The 20,742-nt window shown below is 51.5% G+C and overlaps 8 protein-coding genes across 8 annotated transcripts; 2 read left to right on the forward strand and 6 right to left on the reverse strand.

Moving 5' to 3' along the window:
* Nucleotides 1-506: 506 nt before the first annotated feature.
* Nucleotides 507-5,892, forward strand: VTP21DRAFT_4877 (uncharacterized protein; the record flags this gene model as incomplete). The annotated part of the gene is made up of 11 exons (XM_069395336.1): nucleotides 507-574; nucleotides 635-902; nucleotides 966-1,093; nucleotides 1,155-1,318; nucleotides 1,390-1,646; nucleotides 1,733-2,592; nucleotides 2,677-2,855; nucleotides 2,931-3,415; nucleotides 3,477-4,145; nucleotides 4,218-4,487; nucleotides 4,552-5,892. The coding sequence occupies 11 exons, from the start codon at nucleotides 507-509 to the stop codon at nucleotides 5,890-5,892; spliced, it is 4,689 nt and encodes a 1,562-aa protein (XP_069248493.1).
* A 693-nt stretch (nucleotides 5,893-6,585) lies between these two features.
* On the reverse strand, nucleotides 6,586-7,703 carry VTP21DRAFT_4878 (uncharacterized protein; the record flags this gene model as incomplete). Its single annotated transcript, XM_069395337.1, has 4 exons — nucleotides 6,586-7,094; nucleotides 7,160-7,309; nucleotides 7,393-7,453; nucleotides 7,521-7,703. 4 exons carry the CDS (start codon nucleotides 7,701-7,703, stop codon nucleotides 6,586-6,588), a joined length of 903 nt encoding a protein of 300 aa, XP_069248494.1.
* A 1,397-nt stretch (nucleotides 7,704-9,100) lies between these two features.
* Nucleotides 9,101-9,845, forward strand: VTP21DRAFT_4879 (uncharacterized protein; the record flags this gene model as incomplete). Its single annotated transcript, XM_069395338.1, has 3 exons — nucleotides 9,101-9,211; nucleotides 9,320-9,422; nucleotides 9,499-9,845. The coding sequence occupies 3 exons, from the start codon at nucleotides 9,101-9,103 to the stop codon at nucleotides 9,843-9,845; spliced, it is 561 nt and encodes a 186-aa protein (XP_069248495.1).
* Nucleotides 9,846-10,086: 241 nt separating this feature from the next.
* On the reverse strand, nucleotides 10,087-11,154 carry VTP21DRAFT_4880 (uncharacterized protein; the record flags this gene model as incomplete). The annotated part of the gene is made up of 2 exons (XM_069395340.1): nucleotides 10,087-10,847; nucleotides 10,920-11,154. 2 exons carry the CDS (start codon nucleotides 11,152-11,154, stop codon nucleotides 10,087-10,089), a joined length of 996 nt encoding a protein of 331 aa, XP_069248496.1.
* Nucleotides 11,155-11,404: 250 nt separating this feature from the next.
* Nucleotides 11,405-14,102, reverse strand: VTP21DRAFT_4881 (uncharacterized protein; the record flags this gene model as incomplete). Its single annotated transcript, XM_069395341.1, has 9 exons — nucleotides 11,405-11,527; nucleotides 11,595-11,749; nucleotides 11,815-12,101; nucleotides 12,189-12,855; nucleotides 12,976-13,402; nucleotides 13,483-13,618; nucleotides 13,681-13,796; nucleotides 13,864-13,950; nucleotides 14,028-14,102. The coding sequence occupies 9 exons, from the start codon at nucleotides 14,100-14,102 to the stop codon at nucleotides 11,405-11,407; spliced, it is 2,073 nt and encodes a 690-aa protein (XP_069248497.1).
* A 286-nt stretch (nucleotides 14,103-14,388) lies between these two features.
* VTP21DRAFT_4882 (uncharacterized protein) lies at nucleotides 14,389-14,670 on the reverse strand (the record flags this gene model as incomplete). Its single annotated transcript, XM_069395342.1, has 1 exon — nucleotides 14,389-14,670. One exon carries the CDS (start codon nucleotides 14,668-14,670, stop codon nucleotides 14,389-14,391), a length of 282 nt encoding a protein of 93 aa, XP_069248498.1.
* A 608-nt stretch (nucleotides 14,671-15,278) lies between these two features.
* Nucleotides 15,279-16,779, reverse strand: VTP21DRAFT_4883 (uncharacterized protein; the record flags this gene model as incomplete). The annotated part of the gene is made up of 4 exons (XM_069395343.1): nucleotides 15,279-15,690; nucleotides 15,776-16,326; nucleotides 16,395-16,545; nucleotides 16,625-16,779. 4 exons carry the CDS (start codon nucleotides 16,777-16,779, stop codon nucleotides 15,279-15,281), a joined length of 1,269 nt encoding a protein of 422 aa, XP_069248499.1.
* Nucleotides 16,780-17,757: 978 nt separating this feature from the next.
* Nucleotides 17,758-20,437, reverse strand: VTP21DRAFT_4884 (uncharacterized protein; the record flags this gene model as incomplete). The annotated part of the gene is made up of 4 exons (XM_069395344.1): nucleotides 17,758-19,467; nucleotides 19,546-19,776; nucleotides 19,896-20,282; nucleotides 20,414-20,437. 4 exons carry the CDS (start codon nucleotides 20,435-20,437, stop codon nucleotides 17,758-17,760), a joined length of 2,352 nt encoding a protein of 783 aa, XP_069248500.1.
* Nucleotides 20,438-20,742: the final 305 nt, after the last annotated feature.

The raw sequence follows: 20,742 nt of genomic DNA on the forward strand, positions 1-20,742 counted from the left end.
CTTCTCCCAGGTCTTGCCGATGTTGAGAAGGTGGATACCATCAGCACGGCGCTTGAACACATAAGGCTGCATGCGGATGTTGCAGTTCTTGGTACCAATGTGGGTCTGGGCAGCCAGCATCTGCTGGATATCCTCCTCGGTGGCTATAAGGAAATCCAGCTACATTAGCAACCGCAGAGAAATCTATGAGAATTACTAATGTATTGTAAGACCTACCGTTGAGAGCAGCAGGGAACTTGGACATTTTCTAATCACCAAAAAAAAATAATCAATTCTCCATAATCCAGAGAACACGATATTCATCCATCCATCGCGGCTTTACCTTATATCTATTCCTGTTTGCAACGGGAGTAAACCTTCTGGATATCGTCGAGCAAGAAAAGAGGAGGAGCAAAAGTGGATGCCTGCTCAATATTATAGTGCAAATCCAATTCGAACAAGCCACATACTAAAATTGAAAATTCAAGAGAGGTCAACTTTTTTTGACATTAAATGGAATAACAATAATGGCTGACGCGATGGAGTATATTCCAAGCATCGATGTAGCGTCACTGCCATGGGGGTCGGATGGAGTGTAAGTAGTTGACGCTGAATTTAAATTTGCAAGGCGCTGACATGCTTGTCGCTCTAATAGAATTGATCAAGTAATTCAATTAATCGGGGACGACATCAACGAAGACTCCGAAGTATTACACGAGATCATACTTCAGATAGCAACGGATGCCATGCATGGAATAAAGCCTATAAATCAGGTTGCGCCATTTTTCAAGGATCTCTGTTCCAAATATCCTTGTGCTTCCGAGATCGTGATTGATGCTGTGTGGACTTTGGATGTTCAGGCTGAAGTGCAGGCAAAAAAGGAATGGAAGGAGAACCTGATTGAGCTGGTCAAGGAAATAATCGTAATTATCTCTTTATGGTTGCGGCGAATTTACCTCCACTAATTTATTTCATATATTATCTAGGGGCTCGAATTTATTCCGTCTAACATTATCAAAGAAGGCTTGGAGATTGAGTTTTTACAGAATGTCGGATTATTACGTTCGGCTGAACTTTTCAATAAGAAGTCGATCCGTGTTAACACATCACTTATGTAAGCTTTTTTCTGTTTTGCTATCACTGCAACCGTATCTATAGTCGTTATTTGCAATTAGATATAAGCAACAAAAGTTCAATGTCTTTCGCGAAGAATCAGAAGGTTACTCAAAGCTAATCACTGAAATAATGGAAATACTGTCGTTGTCAGGAGATAGTGCGGACGAGTATTTTGCTGATGAGCAAGCCCATGACTTGGTATACAGTGCTTCTAAAATAACCGGTATGATTTCCCCTTCTAGTCGCTCCCCCTACCCCATAGGTAGATATTCATTTTGGTCTTTCTTTCAATAGGGTTTTTTGAGCTTGATCCGAACCGAGTGCTGGACTTGATGATAGGCATGTTTGCCGCGACTTTTGCAGCAAACTACAAGACTTCTATGCGCTATTTTCAAATTTCGAGATATGCCTCTAATAATATATCCCAAATTCTCGGATTCCGTTTCTCGCGGTATAACGAACAAAAGCAAGATGTACCGCAAGAGCTTTATTTTTTAGCGGCTCTTTTGATTCAGAACTCCTTGATCACGCTCGAGAGTATATGGCCCTACGTAAGTTTATGTTTTCCCCCTTTTCCCTTTTTACCCTATTCTAGCGCTTTCTATTATATTAAATCTTGGTTTTCGTTGTCTTCCAGCTTTCGCCCACCGACGAAGGTTTTCAAGATGAATACAAACAATGGCAAAATGGCCTGGAAGAGAAGACTAAGAGCGCCGGAATGAATGCCTTGGCGGCAGCTGGATCGCTTGAAGAATTGGATGCACCACCTAAGAAACCCTCCGCTTCGACCTTGGTAAACAAGGCCACCAAGGACCAGCCTTTAGCTAACCAGAAGGTGGGTCTCCTCAAGGCACTCCTTGCGATTGGCGATATTTTGCACGCGGCCCCAATCCTCGACAAATTTCCATTTGTGCCGGCTGTACATCCCGATGTATGCGATCCTTTGTTTCGTGTACTGAATGAGATGATTGAGCCCCTTTATGCTTCGCTGAGACCTCTCGATGGAAGATCTTATTGTGAAGCAAAGACTGCAACCAAATTAGATCCAACCGTGGATTTGAAGTTGGCGAGGACTCGGCCTGGTCAGTATCGATTCTTTTTCGACGACTGGAGACATGGAATTTGTCGGTGCGAACGAGTGGAGGATATATTTGAATCAATGGCTCCGTGGCTTCGCCTGATTGGGGTATCGCTCTACCGCGATCCGGTGTTTTGGTCCAAACTCTGCCGTATCGGTGGAGCGCAGCTGAAGCAAACGCTTCCCGACGACATGCGTGAGAAATGGATTACACTCGCTCGTGAGTATATGCTGCCTGCGGTGTCTCTGTTGGGGCCAAACCCTGGTATGGTGAACGAACTTTGGGACTTTTTGCAGCATTTCGATTATCAAACACGATATGGCTTCTATGGCGAATGGAAAAACGCAACCTATCGACGATATCCGGAATTGAAGGCGATAAAAGCAATAACAGAAAAAGAAACGAAAGGGATCATGAGGTTGGTACCACCCCCTTCCGTTTTGGAAGAACTGACCCTCCTAGGTGCAGTTTATTGACTTGACGATTTTTTTTCCTGCTATAGACGGCTCACCAAAGACAATGTGAAGATGTGTGGCCGTATGATTGCCAAAATTTCGCATTCCAACCCAACCATTGTGTTCTCCGTGGTGTTAACCCAGGTGCAGGCTTACGATAACATGATCGGGCCCGTGGTAGATGCGTGCCGCTATCTGACTGAATTTGGATATGACGCCTTGACCTGTAAGTGTTTCCCCGGTAGATCATAGGCGGAGGTTTGGAGAGAAGAATTTACATATGCTGCTTTGCGTTTGTTAGATATCATTCTTGAGGCCTTGTCGACACCGATGAAACCACGGTGGAAAGGCGATGGAATCAATCTTTCCTCCTGGCTTCAGGCCCTCTCTACTTTTTGCGGCACACTTTTCCGCAAATACTCCAATATGGACCCGGCTCCCATTCTCCAGTACATCGTCAACCAGCTTATCTCCGATCAAACTTCGGATCTAATCGTGTTGCGGGAATTGCTGAATAAGATGAGTGGCGTGGAGGCCCTGGAATCTCTGACCGAACAGCAAATTGCCGCGGGAAGCGGGGGAGATTCCCTGAGGTTGGCCGATATTTCCATGACTGAAAGCGCGCAAAGGAGCCTGAAGAGGAGCTCCCGAAGGTTATTGAAGGCATTGACGGACACAGGGCTGACCGAGACGGTGGCGATACTATTGGCCCAATTACGACAGGTGTGCGTATTCAAGGAGACAGAGGTCGAACACGTGAAGGCACTAGGGAATCTCTATGACATGGTGAGGGTTGAGGCTGATTTTCGCGAAGATCACTTTTCCGCTGAACTGTCGTTTGTAATAGTGCCAGACCTCACTGCTGCAGTACGTGGAGTTTCTCTCCCAGAATCTAAAGGGGGATGAATATGCTAAGATCTTCCCGTCCATCACACGGCTTTTCGGAGAATTCGAAATAGAGATACCCGCCGCGTTTCATATCCTTCGACCCAAGTTCTCTCACACAGCACAGGAGCCCGCCCAGCAAGAAGCACTTGTGCAAGAAATCACCGGGCTGCTTCCTGCCGAGGCGCTGAGCGTCTTCACCCCCCAATTCTTCCTGACCTTTTGGCAGCTCTCTCTCTACGACATCCATGTTCCCGAGGAGCAATACCAGGCTGTCATCGACAAGCAAAAGAAAATCATCCAGTCCATTGAGAACGGCACCACCGATTTGAATGCCGCGGCGGCGAAGAAAGAAAAAGAGCGGGCAAGCAATCTGGTCAAAGCATTGGAGGCGGAGCTTGCGGCCCAAAAGGAGAATCACGAGCGAGTGCTGGAGCGCTTGAAGCGCGAGAAAGATGGGTGGTTTGTCCCGACCGCGAATAGGCCATTTGTGGTCATTCAATTGATTCAGTGGTGCATCCAGCCACGGTCGGTCCTCTCCCCCATGGACGCTGCATTCTGTGCCGAATTCATCAGATTGATGCATAGCATGGGCACCGCTTGTCTATCGACCCTGACCCTATACGACAAAGTACGATTTATTTTTGCGAGTAATGGTATCCGGAGCATAACCCACAACTCTATGCCTTTTCTTTCCCTTTAGTTATTCGGGGACCATTTGCAATGCACGATCTGCTCCTGCACCGAGGCCGAGGCCCGAGAGTATGGCCGGTTCCTGAACGCCATCCTCTCGACCCTTTCGGCTTGGCATAAGGATAGTCGTGTCTACGAGCGAGAAGCCAAAGGCGACCGACTGCCAGGCTTTCGTAAAAAGTGGCGGACCGACCAGACTTCTCAGATAACTCAGGACGACCTGCTCCAACACGAAGACTTTAGAGAAGTAATGGACAAGTGGCATCGCAAGCTCTATGCCGTGAGTATGGCAAGGTTGTAGTCCTGTGATCCAATCCTAACCTTTTTCACCCCTCCTACTGTAGATGTTTGTGAGGTGCTTGTCTTCAACCGAATTTACCATGGTTCGAAATGCGATCATTGTGTTACGTATGCTTGCCGGGAACTATCCCGTCATGGCCGAGCACGGGACCAAGATCGAAATCTACATTAAGAAGGTTACCAAGTCGGAGCAGGGCGATCTCAAAGTGCTAGCACAAAGCTACCAGGCCGTGTTGAATAAGGGGAGGAAGGCATGGATCACTGCTCACCAGTTTTGTCCCAAAAACCCACCGCCCCAACCCCCCTCTGCACCCGTGTCCGCAAACCAGAACCCGAAATCGGTCGGCGAGAAACGTGCCACTCCAGGAGGTGAGAAGGAAAAGGAGAAAGAGAAGGAGAAAGAGAAAGAGAAGGAAAAGGAGCGATTGGGCAAGCCTAGTGCGACTGCAACCATTAACAAGATATTGAGCAACTCGGCCACCACTGCCACTCACGCCCCAAGCTCCGGGGTTAAATCTGCTAGTGGTGAAAATCCATCCGGTGCCAACAACGCAAAGGTAGACAGGGCGCGTGAAGAACGTCGTGGGGAGAAACGGGGGTCTGAGTCCACGGCCTATAGAGAAGATCAAACAGCCTCCCTGCCTCTGCCTACAGGACCGGCCTCTTCTCTCCAGCAGACCTCGCTCCCGCACGAGAAGGATAAAGAGAAGGACAAGGAGAGATCAAACATGACCGCCCCAGATACTCCACGCTCCACGACCGTCGAGCGGGATCGTGAACGCGGCCGTGAACGCGATCGGGCCGAGCGAGAGCGGGACAGGGAGAGGGAAAGGGAGCGTAAGGAGGGGCGGAAAGCTGCCTCGCCGATTTCCACCTCCTCTCGGGACCGGCAATCTCCCGCACAGCCACAAAGCTCGTCACGGGTGTCAACACCCAGGGAAGAGCCAAGGGGAACGTCTCCTCGTCGTGATCGGGAAAGAGAAAGGGAGGCGGGTGGCAGAAGAGAGAGGACAAGGGATAGGGAGAAGGAGAAGACTAGGGAAAAGGAGAAGGAAAGGGTTCGAGAGAGACCCAGGAACCCGAAACCAAATTTCGAAATGGGCGGTAGCGGTGGGGGGGGAGTTTTTGGCAGAAAACGTGGCCGAGAAGGAGAGGACCGAGAGCGAGATAAGGATAAGGACCGGGACCGCGAAAAGGACAGGGAGCGAGAGAGGGAGAAGGATAAAGAGCGAGAAAATGGAAGAGAAAAGTCGGCTGTCTCTGCCATGCCCCCCATCTCCTTCAAAGGACGAGGCTCAAGGCGCGGGGGTGAGCGCGACAGGGATCGGGAGGAGAGATTCCCCACGTCCGCCCCTATGAAGAGGAGACGAACCGATGAAACATAGACACACCCCTCTTTAATAAAATAACTTTAAATGCGTATTTTCTCTCACTCTGCCCTGTTCGGCCTTGTACTTTGTAGACGATCGCTGAGTTTATTTTCGAAAGTACTTTTTTTTTTCATCGGGGTTGTTTTTACGTGTTATCTTCAAATGCTGCTTTTATTTGAAACAGGAATGGGTGAATGTCACGCTTTCACAGACGCCTACTGATATTCTTCGAATGAAAAATGGATGCGACAGGTACATCGTTAATTTATCCCATTTCCTCAAAGGTGCCCATCCGTTGTTAGTCACGGACACGAGTGTAAAGCCATGAAAACTCCATTTTTGAAAGCAATATTCGAAAAACAATTAAGACCCATATCGTCAAGCGGTTATACATGTTCTACAGTGTCAGCATAATAAAAGATATCCAAAGCAAAGCGTTGAAGGATGGTTCCTGAATAAAGCACAGATGAAATATCCAATTGCAGCATAAAAGCAATAGAGAACAAAGAGACAATATATAATATATATAAAAGATTATATCCAATGTAATGTAAAGTATATAAGTTGAGATGAAATTAGCCGCCTTTCTCTTTCTCCTCCCCTTCTCCTCCTCCTCCGGCAAAGAGTGGCAAAGCTCAGCCAGCGAAGCAAATGCTCATGTTTAATTTTTTTTTTTGTACGCAAGGGAGCAGGAGCACCACCGGGCGATCACATGTAAAAGCCACCTCTATAGCGACGGGAAGATGGGGTTGGAGGCCGCATCCGTGCCGACTTTTGCCGTGGCGGCCGCGGTGCAAACTGTGCAGAGGGCACCATGCCCGGCCACGAGAACTCCATCCTCGCCCACGACAACACCCAATCTATTGCCCCAAAGAGCATGGCACCCAATTCAACCGCTTTCAAAAACCATTCCACCATCAGCCAAGCATCCCCGTATATGCGCATGATAACGAATTTAAGTTGATGATATGCAGTAGCATGTACGGAGTATCCGGTACGGAAAAGCCACATCGTCAAGGGCAGAAATGAAAGCATCCCACGCACTTGGTCGCGCCAAGAATTCAGCGAGTCGCAGAAATCGTAAAAGCCGCTGCGAAGAAACCGGCCAAAGGCCACCAGCTGATCGCGCAGGGAGAAGAGCATTGCGCTCGTGATTTCGACCGTTTCATCGCCCATTTGGCCAAGACCGGATTCCTTGTTGGCCTCCTTTAGTGCGGCTAAACATCCCAGCAGGCTCATTGTATTAGCATGTGAAGAAGAAGGAAATGGCGGATCGGCTTACCAATGAGGGAAAGCACAAAGACATTAAGAATGCCTTCGAATGAACCATTTCTTGAGAAAGCGCCCTTTTGCAAATATTCCAGAGAGAGGGATAAATCGTAGTCCTCTTTCGACCTTGGGTTCGAGAGCACACGATATGCTTCTCCCAGCTCTAGAAAAATCAAAAAGAAAGAAGGGGAGGGGAAATTAGCTCGATATCCGCATGGGGGGTGGGTGAGTGCACCTTGAACTTACTCTGAAACGCAGCGGTTGAGTGAGGGTGCACATTTTTATCGGGGTGTAAGGCCTTGCTTCTCTGTAACAATTAAACCTGGGATTAAATCACCCTCCTTACATTTCAACCATGGCAATAATGCAATTACATTAATATAAGCTCGTCTAATTGTGTTTGAATCGGCGCTAGCATGGACGTTTAGCACTTGATACCAAGTGGAGGCTTCAAGCACTTCCCTTATCAGATTGCTTCTGGGGCTGGTCTGCATCTCGGGAAACGATTGGACCCGGCGTCGAGACGAGTTATAGGATGCCCTGTAGAAATCGTTCATTGCGTGTGACGGCAGCGGTGAAAGAGCTCAATGTAAATGGGAGTTCGGAAGAGGAAGAATGGAAAGAGAGATAGACGATCAACTACAACCACGCACACACACACTGCGAAGACAGGAGGGGAAAAAAAACAATAAAAGTAACAATTCTTAAAATGTGAAAAAAAAGAGATTTTTGGATTAGAAAGATAGATAGGTAGATAACAAATGTAAATAATGTTTGTAAATGGCACAAATGAATGAAGGGGATGCGACTATTAATCACGGAAGATGCGATTAGAGCAACCCAAGGCTCCTCCGGTATGCCCTTCAAGTATGTAGATAGATTACCGTGATAGATGTGGGGATTTCGAATCAAGGGAAATTACAAAGCGAGAGAAGTGAAATGAATTCCCTATTTTGTTGCAGTGATGATAGGAATAGAGTCTTATTTTTGCCAGTGCTACTGGAGAATAGCAAAGGCCGTTGAGAAATGTGAATAGAGAGGTTTCGGGTTTCAAATCGGCTTTGAAATCTTCGAGATAACACGCTAATACAATTATCGGAATTAATGGCCGAAGCTTGTTCATATTTCACGTGATTCTTCGATAGATACTCAAAACACATATATGAGCCTCTTGCTCTTGACCGATGGCTCCATCACATCGAAACCCTGCGGTAACCTCAGCATTAATATAGGTTGAGCTGTACTCTGCTGAGATTACCCTGGTTTCTTCTCAAAGTGGAAGCAGTAACGAAGAATTGGAGGGATGGAATTGGTGAATGACGGCCAGCTTCTTAGGGCGGGGTCAAAGCTGCTCAGAATGCGACTATAGATATGCTTTGCTTAGGGCTTTCTAGTTCATGGAAGAAACCATGAATTCATCCCGAAAGTACCAAGTTTATCATTGATCATGGCTAACAGCCGGTGCTCTAGACTTGATACATCTAACTGCAAACCACCGAAGAATTTACAGGGGGAGCCCAAAAGACTGGCCTATACATCATTCTCGTGCCCTCCTCTACCATGTTAGCCAAATCTTCTTTAGATCATAGCTCTACTATTGACATTTGACTTGGAGAGATAGAATAAGAATTTGAGGGGCATCAACCCTTGGCTATGTGTTCCGCGAGAGCAAATTGCTTTATCTTCTTACAATCCCTATCAACCTTATAAAGCAACGAGAAATTGGCTGTATCTGCTATCTCACCATGATAACGAGAAATTGCAACAGAGACGCTTCTTGGGTCTAGAGCATAATTAACTCTTTCACTGCTGTAGATCCATTAAAGACGCATGGGTATATGCGTGTGGGGTTAAGCGCGTGTGTGAATGAAGGGGAGGCGAGATTTAGCCATTTAATAGCCTTTATTTCAGCATCGAATCACGTAGCTCGGACCCGAGATAAGGCCACCCAACGATGAGAAGATTCTTGCTTTTCATAGCTCGAAATGCAGGCAGTCGTCATTTAGAGGAATTGTGGAGCTGGCCTCCGGAACCCATTGCGTGCCAATTGGGGCCCGGTTTCCGGGTTCAAAGCTGCACTCTAGCATCGCGGCCTATTAGTTGAAGGCTCCTCCCGCCGAAGTGCTCAAAAGCGGTCGGCTGCATCGTGCGCTGATGGGCGAGGTTTAGATAGGCCCTTCCGAAACGCGGGCCAGCTGCAGGAGACCACATCACGGCCTTCTTAAAAGTCGAGTTTTTTGCTGAGTTGGAATCCTGCGGTGGCGTAGAGATCTACTGTTCCATATTTTAAACGCCGACGAGCTTCGTACAGGAGCCTTGCAAACATGGAGTGTATTTAAGGCATTTTCCTAGGTTGGGCAAAGCACGTTTCTCTTGATCTCCACATCCCCCCTCCCGCCCCTCCTACCATGGCCGCTCGATCATTTCTCGCCATCTCTCTCTCCGCGCTCGCGCTATGCCTGCTCCTGCTGGTTCCTTCCGTCAGTGCGGCCGCGGCCCTCCCCAAGGAATCCGAAGAGAAGCTGGCCGCAGAGTTAGTGCCCAACGCGCTTCGCTCCGATTACGGGCTGATCCGGCGTGTGCTGAGAGAGCATGATTACAACTTATCGCCAAAGGAGCTAAAGAATGTGCAAAGTAAAATAGCACAGCTGCTACATGCCAAACGAGATGTGCTAGCCGAGGTCCTTGCAGACCCCTGAAAAACAATAGCCCTCGCTCTCCTTGAGAGTCGCACCCCTCTCCATCCCCTCCCCGTTTGAGAGCATTCTGAGCCCCAGACCCCACTCGTGCTTGTATATACAACTTCTCCGCATACGCCTATATACACATTGTTTATTTTCTTTTGTAAAGCTCTCCCATTCTATTAATGTACCAATACAATGAACATACGGTCAAAAGACATAAACTCTCTCTTTCTCTATTTCTCTATCAAAGAGGTCGTCATACAGAACCAATGGCCTTCGTCGTGTGTTTTTCCGCGGCGAATCTATGAAAACGGTTGGCATAGTTGGTGTGGGCACTCACGGGCATCCCCAGATAGCGGCTCACATCTATAGCCCTCACCCGCTCGCCATAATCCTCCCTCAGCCCAACCTCTCCCATGGCCCGCGCCCCCACTATAGCTCGAAATAGCACGGCCAAAGTCCAATCCTGGGGGGTATAGTACAACCGGATATCTGCAGATGGGTTACGGAGCAATTTGCTCACCGTCTCTGTCTCTGCGAGGGCCGGAGCGCACAGATGAATGCTGTCGGGCCACTCCTTGGGGGAGAGATGGCCTAGCGCCTCTACCAGGTGCCGACATCCCAGTGAATGGGAAACAATGCGAATTTTGTCGTACTCCTCCCTTAGTCGCAGCAGCCTTAATGCCAGGGCTTCTGCACGTTCGGTGCTCTCCTTTTGTGCCTGGTGGTATTGGAAAGCAAGCCTTGCGGCATGGAGCCCAACATCCACAACCAGAGCCCCGGCTATCGAAGCCAATGAAGGGAAGCGTAATTTACGTAGGGCTATCCAGCTCTGTCCCGCAAGATACGCGATGCTTCCGAGAGCTGCGAATGGCATCGCGGTATAGGGAGAAATGGCCCCCGAAGGCCATGAATATCCAAGTGATTGAGGCGACCAGCCGTGAGAGAGAACCAGGAGGTGATGTGAATGCAGCCAGTCCGAGAAATTGTCTACCGTTTCCCCCTGCGCCAAAAAGCCTAATCATCCCTGGTTAGAGCCATTCTGGAACGGGGGCGAGCATGACCAGTGAGTAAAAAAAAAACACAAACCTTTGATATAGAGAGTCACCTCTTTTTCATGTGCTGGCTGCGACGGCCGTGATAGTACTTGTAGACGAGGCAGGAGGATGAATGCCTTGGCTAGATGCTTGCTTGCCATACAACTCTGACAATCTTGTCGAATCCACGATCCTCCGAGTCTCGACAGAGTCCTCTCAAAAATGGCCCTGACATCTAATGGCTTAGTCAAATTGGGTGGCAATGGTTTTCGAGTATTTCCGTTCATTAGAATTTTTTTCCCCTAAATACCCCTTTCCAGCTAATAAAAGATGGGGTTGTATCCTGTCCAGGCCACCACGGTCCTCGACATGGTAAAGCTCTTCATTGAAGAGCGTTCTTTGTTGCGACCAGCAACTCCTCCGGGAATATCCAGAATTTATCGTGTTTGACAAAACATTTGTGGTTTTAGACTGGAAATGAATTTCCCTCAACTCTATATGCAGTGTTCATGGAAAGAATTTATTCTAGGTTGCTTTCTATGCTTTCTTCTCTTCTATGCCTCGCTTCTCCAGTGTCAGCTCCAGTAGTCTATTCAATCTTGTAATCATGCTCCGGGGATCGTCAAGAACTCCCGCGGCGCAAAGCGCATTATCATGGATCTATCCATATGGAAAACATTAACAACCCTCCTTTTCAGGAAGAGCACATGGAAAGGGGTCCACTCACCTGTGAAGCCACCAATTTAGCCAGCTCCGGGTCTTCATTGCGCACGCGATAGAGGCCGCGAATCACTGCATGTTCCCCATTGATCTCAAGGGCAACGGGGCTGGGCGGGAGGTCGTCTGTGTTTTTTGCGGATCCCGACATCATGGCAAGCATTCCTACATAGCGGATGTTAATCGCTCGAGAAAATATAAGCTTTCCGGAATAAGGAGAGGACTCGTACTTCGCATGGCAGGGGAATCATGGTCCGTCACAATGGCTGGGTGAGTGACCAAGCGACGCGATACGGTTACTTTCTTAACCGCCTCTTTGCCGAGGGTATTTTGTAACCACTCGGCTAGCTCCTGACCCTGTTCTTCCGAGAGGCCCTCGGCGCCCTTGTTCGATTCGGAAGCCGCGTTCATGAACTCATCCTGACTGATGTCCGAGTCGATCGAGACGAGTTTATGGCCATTGAAGTCGCGCAGATGGTTGACGACGAATTCATCGACGTTGTCGTACAAAAAGAGCCTAGGGTGGGTGGACGAGCGAAAGCAAGGAGGCCAATGATTTAGCAGCCCATAGACAACCACAAGCAAGCAATACACGTATACTCACACCTCCACGCCCTTCTCCTTGAACTTCTCGAGGTAGGCCGACTCCTCTGCAAACTTGCGCGCCGAAGTGCACAGGTAGTAGATGCTCTTCTGCCCCTCCTTCATCCTCTCCACGTAGTCTTTCAGTCCCGAGAGCTCGCCCTTGTTCAGGGTGCTCGTTTCATAGCGCAGGAGCTTGGCAATGTCCTTCTGGTTCACCGGGTCCGTGCACACCCCCTCCTTCAAAAAGACCCCAAAGTCGCCCACGAAGTCGGCGTACTTCTTCGGGTCCTGTTTGGCTTCCCCCTCCAGCCAGCTAACAATCCGCCGAGTGAGCACACGGGACAGCTTTTGCAGCACCCCGTCTTGTAACAGTTCGCGCGACACATTCAGCGGCAAGTCCTCAGCATCGACGACGCCACGAAGGAATCGAAGCCACTCGGGGAGAAGGCCTTTGCTCTTGGACTGGATAAGGACCTTGCGGGTGTAGAGGCTGACGCCCGGCTCCTGGCGACCAAACCCGGTGCCCAAGACCTCCATGTGTCGTTCAGGGACATAGAGGATGGAGCTGATGGCGGGGAAGTCGCTCTTGAAATGAAGCGTGTACAAGGGGGAATCCCACTGCTGCGAAATGAATTGATAAAACTGGCGGTGTTCATCGGCGGTGACCTCATTCTTAGCCTTGGTCCCTAACATGACAATAAGGGTGAGGACGATGAAGGTGGGAGCAAGGATGAAATCAGGAGGGAAACATCATGTTCCGCCTTGGGTGATCATTCAAGAAAAAAAAACGATAAAACGTCACTTACACAGTGCATCCAAGGTATTGACTCTCTCCTCGTTCAAGTAGATGGGGAAGCCCACAAAATTGCTGTACTTCTTCACGATGGACTCGATCCTGAGCTTGTCCGCGAACTCCATGCAGTCTTCGCGCAGCTCAATCACAATTTTCGTCCCGACGTCTACTCCGTCCGCCTCGCTTACGGTGTAACTGCCCAACCCATCCGATGCCCATACGTAGCCCTTGGACCCAGGGGTGGCCGAGCGGGTGTATACGCGGATGTTGGCGCCGACCATAAAGCTCGAATAGAAGCCCACGCCAAACTGACCGATGATCTTATCTTTGGCCGAGGCCTCGCTGGACTCGAGCTTCTCGAGGAAAGACTTTGAGCCTGAACGCGCGATAGTGCCCAGGTTGTCAATAAGCTCCTCCTCAGTCATTCCCACGCCAGAATCCTGATGAAGGGGGGGGGGGAGAGAAGGGGGACTGATTAGTTACTGGGTCGAGGATAAAAAAGCATAACTTCGAAAAGTACCTGGATGGTGAATGTTTTTGCCTCCTTGTCGACCGAAATCCTAATCTCGAGGGGCCGTGAAGAATCGAGTCCCTGTTGTGTCAGTTGAGCGTGTCGAAGTTTTTCCAAAGCATCAGCTGCATTGGACACCAGCTCTCTGAATTTCAAAGAATGCATGAAAGCTTATAAGGCATCATGGGTAGAGCAGGGGGATCTTACCGTACAAACACCTCCTTTTCAGAATAGAGTGAATTGGTCACGATCTGCAACAGTTTTTTGGTCTCTGCCTTGAATTCGTGCTGCATTGGCTGCCCGTTTGCAGTCTCGGCATTGGCCTATTTAAGATAAAAAAAAGGCATTAGCAAGTATAGAGGAATTGAATCGAAATGGGCTCTACAGTACCTGCGTTGAATAGGCGCGCAACCCATGTTTGGATCCTTCGACCCAGGTGGCGGCTGAAGTAGTTCGCGTGATGTAATTACGGAAGATCTATAGGGTCAAGGTTAACCCTCAAAACTCAACCCCATGGTTGAAATCAGAAAGTATTAAAGACTAGGGAAACTCACGGCTGGATTGGCACGCGGCTGCCTCAATCTCGATGAGGTGGCTCTCAGCGCTGCACGTACAGGGGACAACCACATGGCGAATGAATGGAATGCTGACCACACACGATGGATTCAACCCGCTCTCCCCGTTGGGAAACAGAAGTTGAAGGAACAAATTTTGTGACTGCTTATTTATTCACCAGCCTCGCGCAGTCACGCTGATCCCTCTCATTATCAGGGACGGCCAAAGGGAGATACCCCCCCGTCGGCGTGACAAGAATACACAATGGAGATACGGGCGATAGAGGAGAGGAAGAACAACCATGTTTATCTTGCGTCGGGCCGTAGCCGTATCCGCCCACTTATCGGTGCTCCGCTGTGGCTACGACTGCATAGTTGAAAGATCTCGGACAAACTTGGGAGGCGCCCTTCTAGAGGAGCGGTTTTTGAAGGCGTATGTCATGCTGAGATAAAATTGCGCGGGGGAGGGAGGGGAGGTTAGGCCTCCCTGCCGCATTGCCGTGGTTTCCAAACTCTGCGATTTCCTGCTCGCCGAGAGTTCTTCCTCTTCTCCGCCCCACTCAGACGGGCGGATCCCTCCCAACGAAAAAGGAGGGGCCTGCGCATTCCCACGATGCCAGAGCGGAAGGCTAAAGCTTGTCATTGGGGCCGGGCCAAATTGTTTGAAATTAAGAAACTTTCATGCAGAACCCCGGATAGCCCGGTCATGTCATCGCTCGCGCTCCGCCTCTCCTTGAGATCCCAGCTCGGCTGATATGCTATCGAGAGGCTTTATTGAGCCACTGGCTTCATAATAAGATATGGAGCAGAAATGAGATGAGGGGGAACAAAGGAAGTCGTCTCTTCCAAGCGCCTGGTAGCAAAATGAAACATAATAATAGCAATAATATCAAACGAGCAACGAAAACCATCACAATATAATGACAATAAGAGCGGCAGAGATTTTTCTTTCTGTGGAGGGACAATCGCTTCTCTCCCCCTCCTCCGCCTCTATCCACAAAAGTAAACAAAGTACAAAATGGCCGAAAATAAGCTCCAGCCAGCCAACCGAGGCTATCGCGGAGGGCATCGCGCGGGAGGGGCTGGGAGAGGCCGGACGCAAAAATATACGAATGAGAATATGGAATAAAGTAATAATAAGAGAAAAGAAGAAATGGGAGCGTAGGAGGATGGAGAGATTGATAAGAAGGTCTATTGCAATCGAGAATAAGAACGAGATAGCAACATGATAAATACAGCTATTATATAATACTATAGACAATGAATATATCCGACTCCTCCGCCCTTGTCATCGGCGCCCAGCAGTGGGTACTCGATCATCTCCGGAGGAATGGGGAAAAGCGAGGGAGAGGAGGCGGCACTGGGGAGCCCGAACCCGTTGCAGCTCGCGTCCAGGGGCCAGTCGGTGCAGGACGAGAACTGGTCTCGCCCGAAGGAGCCAAAGACGGGGGAGGCGTCGGGAGGCGTCACCATCCCGAAGGGATCGTCGTCGTCGGAGATGGTTAGACTGGGTGCGGAGATGGGGGGGAATAGAGCGGGGACGAAGGGCTGTTGATCGGGGGAATAGAGATCGGCGCCGACTTGCACGAGCTCATCTCCGACGGGAGCGAGCTGGAGTGAGTCGAAGGAGGGGGCGGATTCGGTGCGGGGGCGCTTGGCCGCCCTTTCCACGAGCCCATGCTCCTCTGTCGTCTCCTCTTCCTGCTTCCCCCCCCCCCCTCCCCTCCTCCTCCTCCTCCTCCTTCGACTCAGCCTCGACAAGGGCATCGCTTGGCTTCGAGACATCTGGGCCGCGCGGGTCGCATTTCAAGGATAAGCCCCGAGCCTCATCCTCGCGCTTCGCCGGGCGCCCACAAAAGGAGGCGTACTTGCGCGCGTGCTTCTCAGCCACAAACCGCTCGATCTCCTCCAGCTGCTGCTGGTTCTCCATCACCTTCCCGCTCAGCGTCTTCACCACGGGCACCAGCCGCTGCACAATGATCCCGACGCTGTTCAGGTCGCGCTGCAGGCCCCTGACAAGCTCCTTTAAGCCGCCCATCTCCTCCTCCGCCTCCTCCTCCGCCTCCTCCTCCGCCTCCTCCTCCTCTTCCCCGCCGCCCTCCCGCGCATCATACGCGGCGTGCAGCGGCGACGTGGGGGGGGTCGGCTTGCTCTTCTTGCGCTTGCGGACCTGGGCGCGGCGCCGGATTTTACATAAAAGGTCAAACCGCCCCTTCTTGAAATAGGGGTGGGTGAAAATGCACGCGGTCTGGCTGTGGCGTTGCTTGCGGCCGTCGGAAACGCGCGAAAACCCGTATATCTATCCAAATGGAGGCATCGGTTATCCAGATAGCTCCCCTATCACACTCACACAAGCAGAGGGCCTACATTCAGCTGCCGGACAAACGACGCAAACTTGGAGTGCTTGAAGTACCGCGGGAGCACATTCGCGGCGAATTCCGCGGTGTGGTCGATGAAGAAGGACGAGCCCGAGTCGTCCCACGAGATGAATTCCTCGTACTCGCCGGAATCTAGGAGTCTGTAGAAATGGAAGGGGTAAGCGCAATGGCGTCAGGGCTTCATGCAGCGCAGCCATGGCTGTGGAATGCAGAACGTACTGATATAGCTTGGCCACGAACACCGAGACAATGTCGCCGGGCTCGCCGTCGCAGGCGGGCTCCAGCGGGTCCAGCGTGGCCATGGGGGGTAAATGAGGGGCCGGGGGAGGGAAGGAGAGGGCGGGCGGATTGGCGGGCGTTTTAATGCGCGACATGGTCGCTGTGGTTCAGGCCGATGCTGTGGGTAGAACACCAGGGGGATTGGTAGGGACACAACGAGATGGCTGCGGGCCAAATGGCTAGTGCGGATAAAACGGGCGCGGCCGAAATGGCAGAAAGGAAAAAGCCCGAGTCTACTGAAGAGGCAGAGAGAGAGAGGGAAAAAGGAAACCTTATGCATTTAAACAAAGGTGCTACAAGAAAGTGAAGGGGCAGCCGATACACAGCACACCGTTGCACCTCGTCGTGCGCCCATTGGCCAGGAGCTGGCGAATATGGTGGCAAATTTCTGGTCAAAGAGGGAGGATTTCTCGCGCGAGTTTGAGATAAAGCAGATAATGGGCGATAGCACGAAAAACTTTCTCAGAGGCTCGGGAGAAATGCGGGCGAGCGAAGGGCCTCGGTTCCGATCCCGGTCCCCCCGCCCGCCCACTCCCCCTCCTCGCCCCCGCCCGCGGTCTGAATCCTCCATCCATGCTGTGTGGGTTATAAATAGGCCTGCCCGCGTGCAAGAACATTGCGCCGGTTTATTCATGATGCAATAGGAAGAAACACCCCAAGTCGAGCAGCAAGCCCTCGACACGGCCACGCAGAGAAGGGGGAGGGCCTGCGGGGCTCACCAGAAGCTAGTCACAGGGGGGGCTTGCCAAAGAATAAAGCCCGAGCCCCCTGCTACAAACAGAGCCCTGCCCCCCATTGGCCGTTCCACGCCTAATAGTACAAGAAATGACAACAAAAAAATCAAAGTAACAAGGTTTGCTTTTCAAAGGAACGTGAGCCGCTTGGTAAAACTGAATGTAACAATACGAGGCAAGATAGAGAAAATGGAGGGGGGGGGGGGAGGAAGGGAAGGAGAGGGGGGAAACAATTAGATCGAAGACTAATAACAACTAATAAAGACGAATAAAAACAAAACGGCAATCTTTAACCAGCCACCGCATAATAAGCCCAAAACAAGCGCGGCCTCGTCCACGTCATGTCGAAACGGGGGACGCGGCGGCAGGAGCACCACTGGGTGGCGGCGGGCCACTGTTAGGATCGGAGGGGGCGACGATGTATTTGCCCGAGACCACCCGCCTCTCCACCCTGCTCTCGCCGTCTCCGCCCCGGAGCAGCTCGGCCGCCACGCCGCTCACCAATCTCCCCTCGGCCGACGCCCACTTAACCGCAATCGGCGCAGGCTTGCTCTGCCCCTCCACCACAAACCGCGCCATCAGTCGGCCCTCGGTCAGCTCGGCCGTGTCCACGCGCCAGAGCATCTTTTGTCGTTCGGGGTTCCACACCCCCTGGGGCCGACTCTGCACCTGCCCCTTTTGCACCCCGCCGTCAACCGGCACCAGGAACGCCAGCTCGCTTAGGGTCCAGTCGGGACGCAGCTTCCAGTCAACGAGCAGGCTGGTCACCCCCGCCTCGCACCGCCAAATACTCCTGATCTCGATGGGCAGGTAGGGATCGGTGTGGTCAGGGGTGGCGTGCACTTGGTACTTGATCGCGGCCTGCAGGCCCGCAGCGGGGTGGGGCGTGAACTGGTACCCGTCGCCCGCCTCGGCAATAAACGCCGGATTGGGGACGATCTTGTCCAGGGCGGTCTCCGCGGCGTCGAGGCGGAACTGCACCGGCTCTGCCGCAGAGAGATTCACCTCGCCCGTGACGAGCACGCGTGACACGGACCCATCCTCCGTCGTCAGCAGATTCACCGTCTCCGTGATGCCAACCACGACGCCCCCCACGTGGGGGCCGTGGCCATTAGCAGGGCCAGCCCCCGCCGGCCCGTTCCCGAGCGAGGCGGGCGCCTCATAGGAGAACGGCGACGGGGGGGCCAACCCGCCCGCCGCCTCCTTCTCGGACCCCCCGCTCCCATCCGTAATCGACATCCCCGGGCTGATGACCAGCGATGTGTCGCCAATAAAGCTGGCCGTGTTCCGATAATCCCGTCGGCCTCTGCGCCTGCTGACGGTGGGCGAGCGGCTGGCCTGAAGCATGGACTTGACGCGTGTTAGCGCATTGCTCGCATCGTCAGTGTTTTCGGACGTCACCTGCGGCTTGATTTCGACCCGCATCCTCCCGCCCATCCCCAGGCTCATTGTGTCGGACTCGTCGTCGCCATCGCCGTCGCTTCCGATGTGCGAGGCGTGGTCCCAGGGCTTGCGATCCGCCGAGGGAGGAGGGATCGAGTATCCCTCCTCATCCACCGTCACCCGGGGGATATCGCCTGGGGTGTGGAGGAGGGAGGGGGCCCTCGCTTCCGTCGCCTCTGGGCCGTCCCAAGCCCCGGCGGAAGCCGTGGCCGTTTCGCCCGATGGCTCTGCCCCCGTCGCGGTGGCATCTTCCAGAGCGGGCATCGAGAGAGAAGGAGGCTGCTCTGGTTCATCGTTCGTGTGCATGGCGGTGAACCCCCCGATCCTTGCGTGGGAGGAATCGTGCCCACCCGAGTGATCGCTCATCGAGGTATACTGGGTCGAGGTTGACTTTCTCCGGCGGCGGAAAGTGCCTAGCGCGTTCCTCAAGCCAGAGCGCTCCTTGACATGGTCCTCGGACGTCGAGGGGGTGAGCGATTGGGGGGGAGAGTGTGGCATCGACTGGGACTGCTGGAGCCTGGGGAGGGCGTCGAACGAGGAGCAAAATCTCTCAATTTCGGCTGGAATGTCAAACTCGAGGAGTGCCGAGGTAATCGTGTCGGCCGCCTGTAACCAGGGGGAGAGGAGGGGAAGAAAGGTGAGCAACATAGATGCACGTGGACACGGCTAAGCGGACTAACTAACCGAAATACGCTTCATCAACTGTTCGGATTGAATTTGCTCGAACCGCTCCACCATCTCCTTAAGATTCGCGAGCCGTGCCTCATCTACTAGCTGGAATTTTTGAAGGATAAGCGGGGCCTCTGCGCTCCATGAATCTCGAACCCCTTGCAGGCTGTGAGTTGAATTGGAGAGCTTGAGGCTAGCCGCCTCATGCTTCGCAGAGTTAGCCGTTTTATCAAGCGCCTTCTGGTGCTGTGAGTGTTTGCAAGGGGAGGGGAGGGGAGAGGAAGAGTTAGAAGGCGAGGGCATAAGCAGAACGGAAAAAGCCCCAAGCTGTGACCTCTGGGCTCTGCTGCTCCAAATATTATTACCTTTTGAACCTTGGCTAGCCAGTCATCGTACTCTCTAACCAGAGAAAATGTCGCACAATCGTACATTTTCAATCCTGCCCATTCTGCATTCCCTACCTGGGCCCTTAATGATCTCTCTACCTCATCCATGATCATTTTCCCCATTTGCGTGTGGACATTGGCCATTTCCCCTATCTCTTTGTGCAGTAAATCCCAAATCGTGGCAAACGTCCCGAGCGCGCCACGATCAGTGATAAAGGATTTTTTGGCAAGCTTTTGGAGCGATTTTGCATACATCTCTTCGATGAGAGCACGTTCATGGAAATAGTTGGCCAGCTCTTCATGGAGGATCTTTGCCTTGCGTAGGCGAGACTGGAGCGGCTCGAGGCCATCTCTCGGCCGATCCGTCTAAAAAATACAGGAATTAGTGGGTGAGTAGAGGAATATGAATGTTTTGCCCATCCTCCATTTCTTCTTCTCAGACACGCTGAGGCCCATTAGGCCTGAAATCCTAACAGTCATCTAGAATAGAGTATTACCATAAACGTCTCAACATAGCCCATGATGATTAGTAACGCTTTAAGTATAGTTTCCCTCCCAGGGGGATTTAGAATCGGAAGATTGAAGAGCCGCGAAGGTAAGTAACAGCAATTAGTGGGAAAAACAGGTGAGAAGAGATGGGGTAGAACAAAAATGTAATCGAGTTGGAAATATGGAATAGCGTTTAGAATAAAGAAATACAAAATGTTAACTCAAAATAACGGTGGCTTGCCCATTCCATAGACAAAAAAAGACGCGTAAAAAGCTTTAGATCTTGAAACTTGTCAAGCTTAAATTTTGGCTTCGATCCAGATTGAAACGGCCGCTA

This window comes from Calcarisporiella thermophila, assembly GCF_041956535.1.
Source record: "Calcarisporiella thermophila strain CBS 279.70 unplaced genomic scaffold VTP21scaffold_20, whole genome shotgun sequence".
NCBI classification, from domain to species: domain Eukaryota; kingdom Fungi; phylum Calcarisporiellomycota; class Calcarisporiellomycetes; order Calcarisporiellales; family Calcarisporiellaceae; genus Calcarisporiella; species Calcarisporiella thermophila.